We start from the raw sequence: 8,412 nt of genomic DNA, 5'->3' as shown, positions 1-8,412 counted from the left end.
CTAGTGGATTCCTAAAAACACGCAAAGTGAATAATTTAGAGGTGATTCAGCAGAAGGAGTGCTTTAGTTAAGGCACGTAAAGATTACACTGGGAAACAAATCGTAATCTAGATAACTAGATCAAACTAACTGCGCAGATTAAACAGCTAACAGATACAGAAAAACACCGCTGTGCTCCGGAACAGGAAGTGATACAATACCGCAGTGAGAGCCAACCACCAGTAGAGGCAAGCAAGAAATTTGCGTCAGCCTGATCAAATCTGAAAAGAGCTGTGACTCTTTAAAATAAAAGCGCACTCGCTGTATGTTGGTGCGATCATCAGACGACCTGATCGATCAGGTCTGATCAAATCAGCAGACCTGATCGGAGCAACCAGAGGTTTAAAAGTTTAACGAGTCACAGCGTTTCATTCAGGGCAGCCTTTACCACAGCCAGACTCAGCAGAATCTGTGCACAATGAAAGTGATCCACCAAGACAAAAATAAATAAATAAATAATAATAGTAATGTTAAATGACTCTGTTTTTGAGCCGCACCACACCTGCAGTAGAGAACAGAGCGCACTTCCACAGAGGCAGAAAATAGCACTGAATTGGTTTAATAGAAGTGTGGTACACGCGACTGTGTGCACACATTAAAACACGAAAACACGCAGCTGCAAGTATGAAACTAACACTGAAAAAGGCTGAGTATGCACGCATTTTGGGCATATTTAAATGAAACTACAAAGCTGCAATGAGCAGCTCTACGAATACGTCAATGTGAAAGGGGCTATACAGAAAAAAGTAAAAACAAACCAAGAACATGATTCAAACATCTGAAATCATCAGTTCCTTGAAAGTGTCCAACAAACATAAGAAAATAGAATCATGAGTATCAATAGTGCTATTATGTTCGACTTTAGTAACATAATTTGTATAAGATTATGTTAAATTTAAGTTTCTTTTAATAGATTATCTTGCCTTTCAATTTATTTACCATAATATCATCGATATGTCCAACACACGCACACAAAAAGCACAATGACAAGAGATTTTTTTATTGTTTCCCAAATGTCACATCATTTGGTGATGTTTTATTCAGAATCCATAAGCACATGCATGTAAGAGTTTACTGGCTCAACAGAAAGTGGATTTAAACTCTCAGTAAAGCTGTTGATGATGTCATCAAGGCCTGACATCATCAACACGTCCTGATCAGAATCACAGATTTTTGACACAAAGGAAAGACCTCTTCACTTTACAGGAAGCATTATTCCAGAAGGCTCCTATCAGGAAAAAGACAAAAAGAAGCACTATGAACATATGTGCAGCTGAGCTGATCTGAAACAGATTATTTTATATGCACAGGACACTGATTTGATCATTTTCTGTGATGTGAAAACACGACATCAGAAAGTTTTCAAATCAGATTTAGTTCACTTTAATATGTGAGATCTGTGACTTCTGCTTATTTAGTTCATATCAAACTCCATTCTCACTTTCATGGATCATGGAAAATCAGAATAAACCACAAATGTGACTGAGCTCCAGGTCTGATGTCATGATGCACTTCAGGTTTCATAGAAATGTAAAGGATGACAAAAGTATGTCAAAGATCACATCAGAAACAAATTAACCTTGAAAATCCCAGTGATTAAAACACGACATCGACACAATGATGGAATGTCCCAGTTCATCTGAAATCCCCCCAAACCCTCTATGGTTTAACAAGGTTTGGGCCCCGTTTCAAATGGTGGCCTTCCAGATTAGCATATCCAAGAAACTGAAATCAGGGCTTCAGGCATTTTCACACACTGTTCACACATGCAGCCTGAAACACATATCTGCATATCTGAACCATGAAAACAAAAGTAAAACAAAACAACAAACCCACTGTGGGAAAAAAGACTTACCACTTGAGAATCAGGAAAATGTGTTTTAGACAAAAGTGGGAAAAGTTGATGGTTTTCAAGAGAAAAAGTCAGACTGAATTAAGCAGCAACTAATCTCTGTGACTCTTTTGTCACCTGTAATAAAATCAAGGTGGTTTTCATGTTTCGAAATTGCTTGTCAAAACAAAGAATAAGAAAAATGACAGGATAAGATTTTCTTATTTTTTTTACCTTTGAAGTTGGTCTCTGCGCAGTGTTCAGGTGGGACATGTTTGTCAGGCTGGCCTTTTTTCCAACCTTTGTAGTTAAACGTGGACCCATCAGACCAAAGCCACAACCCCTCCTAAAACTCAAAACACACTAAATTAATGAAAATCCACGAGAGTGTATTACATTTACAGTCGTGTTCAGAATAATAGTAGTGCTATGTGACTAAAAAGATTAATCCAGGTTTTGAGTATATTTCTTATTATTACATGGGAAACAAGGTACCAGTAGATTCTCATAAATCCAACAAGACCAAGCATTCATGATATACACACTCTTAAGGCTATGAAATTGAGCTATTAGTAAAAAAAAAGTAGAAAAGGGGGTGTTCACAATAATAGTAGCATCTGCTGTTGACGCTACAAACTCAAAACTATTATGTTCAAACTGCTTTTTTAGCAATCCTGTGAATCACTAAACTAGTATTTAGTTGTATAACCACAGTTTTTCATGATTTGATGATGATACCTTTAAACTTCACATACACACACACCTAAAAAAAACCCTCTCTTTAAACAAATGCTAAAACACTTTTCAACACCTAAACCTCAAGCTACCAATTCCCCCCCACCCCCATCTAATGGCCTCTCCTAGAGCCTTTAAATGGCATCCAGGCTTGTAAGAAAAGTTTTGCCTGAACACCCTGGAGAGGGCACCAGATAGGTGAGTAAAGAGGCCTTTTCAATCAACTTCATCCTACTCATTTACCCCCATCTGACCCTGAAGTCTCTCAATATTCTCTTTCACAGGATCTGAAAGACAAAACCACATATATTACTAAATACTCCAATTCCCAATAAAGAATCATTTGTGCCAACTTTAAAATACAGAATATGAATAAAAGTGCAAATAAGCAATTCCAAGTGCTATACAGTTATTTACTTTACATAATTCATGTGATGAAGTGCTACTTCATCACAGTGTGCTTGGGGTCACTGTCTTGTTGAAACACCCATTTCAAGGGCATGTCCTCTTCAGCATAAGGCAACATGACCTCTTCAAGTATTTTGACATATTCAAACTGATCCATGATACCTGGTATGCGATATATAGGCCAAACACCATAGTAGGAGAAACATGCCCATATCATGATTCTTGCACCACCATGCTTCACTGTCTTCACTGTGAACTGTGGCTTGAATTCAGGGTTTGGGGGTCGTCTCACAAACTGTCTGTGGCCCTTGGACCCAAAAAGAACAATTTTACTATCATCAGTCCACAAAATATTTCTCCATTTCTCTTTCGGCCAGTTGATGTGTTTCTTTGGCAAATTGTAACCTCTTCTGCACATGTCTTTTATTTAACAGAAGGACTTTGCGGGGGATTCTTGCAAATAAATTAGCTTCACACAGGCGTCTTCTAACTTTCACAGCACTTACAGGTAACTCCAGACTGTCTTTGATCATCCTGGAGCTGATCAATGGGTGAGCTTTTGCCATTCTGGTAATTCTTCTATCCATTTTGATGGTTGTTTTCTGTTTTCTTCCACACATCTCTGTTTTTTTTTTTGTTTGTTTTTTTTTTGTCCATTTTAAAGCATTGGAGATCATTGTAGATAAACAGCCTATAATTTTTTGCACCTGCGTATAAGTTTTCCCCTCTCCAATCAACTTTTTAATCAAACTACGCTGTTCTTCTGAACAATATCTTGAATGTCCCATTTTCCTCAGGCTTTCAAAGAGAAAAGCATGTTCAACAGGTGCTGGCTTCATCCTTAAATAGGGGACACCTGATTCACACCTGTTTGTTCCACAAAATTGACAAACTCACTGACTGAATGCCACACTACTATTATTGTGAACACCCCCTTTTATACTTTTTTTTACTAATAGCCCAATTTCATAGCCTTAAGAGTGTGCATAACATGAATGTTTGGTCTTGTTGGATTTGTGAGAATCTACTGAATCTACTGGTACCTTGTTTCCCATGTAACAATAAGAAATATACTCAAAACCTGAATTAATCTTTTTAGTCACATAGCACTACTATTATTCTGAACACTACTCCACCTTGTTATTTATAATAACACCTTGAGCAGTGTTCATGTCGGAAACCTCAGATTTAGTGAAATGAGTCATGTCGTGACTCTGAAGTCACTTGAAGAGTTCTCATTGTTTTTTTTTTTTGTTTTGTTTTTTTTTTTCTGGAAAATGAGAGGAAACAACACGTGATGTTTTTCTCACCTTGACTGCGTCGTAGCCTCCAATCCAGGTTTTTGTGTTTTCACCGCTCAGTTTGCGAATCAGCTGCGTGATGAAGTTTTGCTCGCGTTGGTTGTGAATGGAGGCCAGGTTCCCACCTTTACGAACGCAAGTAAGCTAAGAGCACACAGTGAAAAGACAGCAATGGTTTTCTTTAAATGAATGAAGGTCAGATTCACCAAAAAAAAGAAAAGATTTTTCTGCTTTTTTCCTTTTTACTGGTTTATTCAGAAAGTAATCAACAGACTTTTACAAAATCTCGTTAGCAAGTGTGTCATTATTTTGGAACTATTCTGTAATAGATTACATTAAAACATTCCCAGGAAAACAAAAACAACATGATAGGAATTATGTTTTAATTATTGATATATTGGACTTGTCAGTCCAACCTTTTTCTGAAAATACTGCAGAACATGACTGGGTCATCTCTGGAATAAATGCACATATTCAGATGTGGATATAAATAAATGGGTGGAACCAACACTTTTTAAGTGTATTTGGGAAAAAAAAAAAAATGATGCAATGCCGTTAAAATAATTTAAAACACTTGTTCTGAATTAGAATACAAATTGCTTATTTTGGACATGAGGCAGGATGAGAACATTTGAAAATGCTTTTAAATCCAGAATGGTGCTTTGTAGCTCTTTGCAGATGCTGCCGTTCGAATGCAGCACCTGCAGAAACACAGTGTTCATATTTTGTATATATTGGTAATTTTCATCTTTCTAGTTCTTCTGGTTTGTTTCATGTGCTTATTTTGAAGTCAATTGCTTCATTCTTTTATGCTGCTATATTTGGATCTTTGTGCTGAGAGGAAGGACACAGATGGTTCAATTTTTAAACCAATTTTAAATGGTTCTATAATTTGCATTCACAAGAAGTGACATTATAATTTTCTGATGAGTTATCAGTGCTTTAGATAAAGAAGTGCACTGTAATGAGAATAAATTACAATAAATAAATAATGAATAAATGAAACTAAATGCATTTGAAAGAAGAATGATGTCATGGTTTGGCTCTCAAAGGCTTTGATACCTTCTTTCTTTTATTCCCCTTTGGCTACTGCTTTGTTTTATTAGTGGGTTATTTTCATCATGTGAAAATAATCAAAATGATCAATTTTATTCTTTATTCTGCAGAACAGTGTGTGATTGTTAAAATCACGTACCTCTGCAGTAGCCCAGTCCATACTACCACGATGGAACGTGAAACAGCGAGAGCCTTGACGAGTCCAACCACTAGGACAGGAACTGGAAGCTACAAAACAGTGATGTTTTAGTCTTGGAACTGTTTAAACATCAGTTGCTCATTTTATTATATTTGCACTCTTAGTCTTAGACTTTTAGTCACCAAATATTTAAAAAGAATTCTCTCAATTTTTGTTGAAATGGTGTCCTTTTAAACACAGTGAAAACAAATCTCTACAACTCTACATAAATTAAAGTGTCAATAGTGTTAGAATCTTATGCGTAGCCAAGGGTGGGCCTGGATGGGCCTGGGCCCACCCACTTGTCAGCCAGGCCCACCCCATCCAATGAGAAGGCTGAGTCGACATTCGACAGTCACCTGTTGTTGCCTCATTGTATTCCTATGATATGGTATTGCATTAGCACTGAGCGACAATTAATAAATTTTGTCAAAAAATCTGGTTCATCTTCTGTGATCTTTATTAATTCATTTTCAGAGTACAGTGGTCCCTCGCGATAACGCAGTTCACGTTTCGCGGCCTCGCAGTTTCGCTGATTTTTTTTTTTTTTTTTTTTAGTGCAATTTTGCATGCATTTTTTTTTTAAACGGCGCATTGTGTTCTGTGTCCTTATCAGGCGGGCACCGGTCCGCATCACTGCGATTGCTCTCACAGCCTCCGATGCGTTTTCTGCGGGCTCGGTAAATGCAGCAGCGGGCCACACCGTTCTCCTGTCTGCTGTGCGGAATTGCGCCAAATCTGGCAACAGGTCCAGAGATACTCGCTGTTTTGATCCGGATGTTGATCGCAGCCACAGAGCTCCGTGGCCACCAAGAGAGGACTTGGATTCTTTGCGGGTCCTGCATCCGTACCTCCGGAGGCAGTGAGCGAAGGGAGAGCTGCGCATTATGTTCTGCGTGTGTCTGTTTATAATCTTCTCGCACAGAAGAAAAGAGAGAGTGTTTACACAGGAGAGAAAAGTGAGAAAATGTTAATGCCTGTTTGAGAAAAGTGTGTAGTGAGGGGTTTTACAGCCTTAAAACATCTATAATAATTGTAAAAAATAGCGCTGACTACTTTGCGGATTTTGTTTATCGCGGGTTATTTTTTAACGTAACTCCCGCGATAAACGAGGGAGCACATTTTTCCTCAAATAAATAGTCTTCTGCGGGCCTCCATCACAATGCCAATAACAACATGCACCGTCGAACGGCTGTTTTCTACTGTTAAATGATAAAAACGTCCACCAGAACATCCATGTTGACTCTCAGACTGAATGCACTCTCCGTGCTTTCCCTTGAAAGAGAACTGACTGAATCATTGGACTATGATGACGTGATAAGAGAGTTCAACAAAAAACCCCGTCGTCTCCTGCTGTAGCATTAAAAGGATTCATCAAATGTAAGTGTGAGACCATTAATTACTTTTTTCTTCTAAATAGGCCTAATTGTTATTATTATATTGCAACTGCCACGAATCATGTTGGTGTCCGTTCTGATGGTTTTTAATTTGGCCGCCGAGCCAACCTGTTTTCATGTTGCGGATATATTTTGAATTTTTATTTTAAAGGACTTTACATGACTAAGCGTTGCGTTGCTGCTTGCATTGTCCATGGGGTGCTTGTGTCTGACACTTTGCGTCTGTGTAACTGTGCACACAGCGTCTGTGCAGTTGGCTGAGATGTGTTCATCATTAAACTTGGAATTCATTTTTGAAACAATGCCTTATTTAAATACCTATTGACGTTTTGGGTTTAGGCCGAGCCAAGTAGGCTACCAGACTTGCACTGAATGTGTGTGTGTGTGTGTGTGTGTGTGTGTGTGTGTGTGTGTGGGGAGCTGCACTGCAGCTTGCATTATCCATGAAGAGTACTTGTGTCTGACGTGTTGCGTCTGTGTGCTCACTTTGCCAGTGCTGTAGGCTAAGTGATAACGTTGCTTGCGATGTCCAAACAAGGCACACTTTTTCAAACGGTGTATTATAATACCTAAACCTTATCTACAACCCCAAAGGTTGGGCCCGTCTGATTTTTTCTGGGCCCACCCATTTTGTGATTTCTGCCTACGCCCCTGGTTAGAATAACACAACTAAATCATCACTTTTAGAAAGATTTCTTTAGACGAGACAGGAGACGACGTGTCAACATTTCAACGAAATTTGCATCAAATATTAAGAAACAGACAAACTGGATGGTGAAACTAGCTGGAGTGTGCAATTGTCAAAATGTGACCTACGACAACTCTGAATAGTTCTAGAGGGTTCTGTGGCTGTGGTTGGAGAAACTGCATCGTGCAACTCTTGTCTGTTGTGTCAGCAGTCACAGTGTCATGGTGGAGTGACGCAGAGAAGGATTTTGTTAAAACAAAAACAAAAGATAAAATCTCAGTTTTAGGATGCACATTTATACTATCCATTTTCTTGCCTTTGATATTTTTTATGTCGTGGTTCAGAGATTTATATTCACTTCAAGTTTAAAACCAATAATATAAATTTTTTTTATAAACATTTAAAACAATAAGCACCAACCTTTGCCATTTACCTGTGAACACACAAACAGTAAGAACATAAAAATTACACACTGAACTTTTAAACACAGCCTTTTTATATTTTATTTCATTAAATACAAAACACAGTACATTTAAAATGCTTTATTATTTTAAAATACTGTATTTCTGCAGATAATACTCACATTTGCTCCAATCCCTAAAGCACAGACCAGAAAGAGGAACACACTGAAATGCAGAACTGATGCCATCTGTGAAAAAGATAAATTCAGATGGTCAATGCATCAAACGGTTTAAAGCTAATGTTTGTATTCATGTCCAAAAACATTTCTGGGACTCATTGAGACAAATGTGAAGCCAGATCACATACATTTTCAGATT

General features: G+C 38.0%; 1 protein-coding gene across 1 annotated transcript in view; it reads right to left on the bottom strand.

The window, feature by feature from the left end:
• Nucleotides 1–932: 932 nt before the first annotated feature.
• The window catches only part of LOC117511775 (galactose-specific lectin nattectin-like), a 29,463-nt gene continuing 21,983 nt past the window's right edge, over nucleotides 933–8,412 (bottom strand). The window contains exons 3-8 of the mRNA XM_034171673.1: nucleotides 8,217–8,282; nucleotides 8,054–8,066; nucleotides 5,510–5,598; nucleotides 4,324–4,458; nucleotides 2,105–2,216; nucleotides 933–1,267 (exon numbers count right to left, since the gene is read on the bottom strand). Coding sequence (XP_034027564.1) covers nucleotides 1,203–1,267; nucleotides 2,105–2,216; nucleotides 4,324–4,458; nucleotides 5,510–5,598; nucleotides 8,054–8,066; nucleotides 8,217–8,282 — 480 coding nt within the window. The 3' untranslated portion in view covers nucleotides 933–1,202. The remainder of the gene's footprint in view (nucleotides 1,268–2,104; nucleotides 2,217–4,323; nucleotides 4,459–5,509; nucleotides 5,599–8,053; nucleotides 8,067–8,216; nucleotides 8,283–8,412) is intronic.

The sequence above is a fragment of the Thalassophryne amazonica genome, chromosome 6, assembly GCF_902500255.1.
Source record: "Thalassophryne amazonica chromosome 6, fThaAma1.1, whole genome shotgun sequence".
NCBI lineage: Eukaryota > Metazoa > Chordata > Actinopteri > Batrachoidiformes > Batrachoididae > Thalassophryne > Thalassophryne amazonica.
Note: the sequence above shows the minus strand (reverse complement) of the source record. Positions and strands in the feature narration are given on the sequence as shown.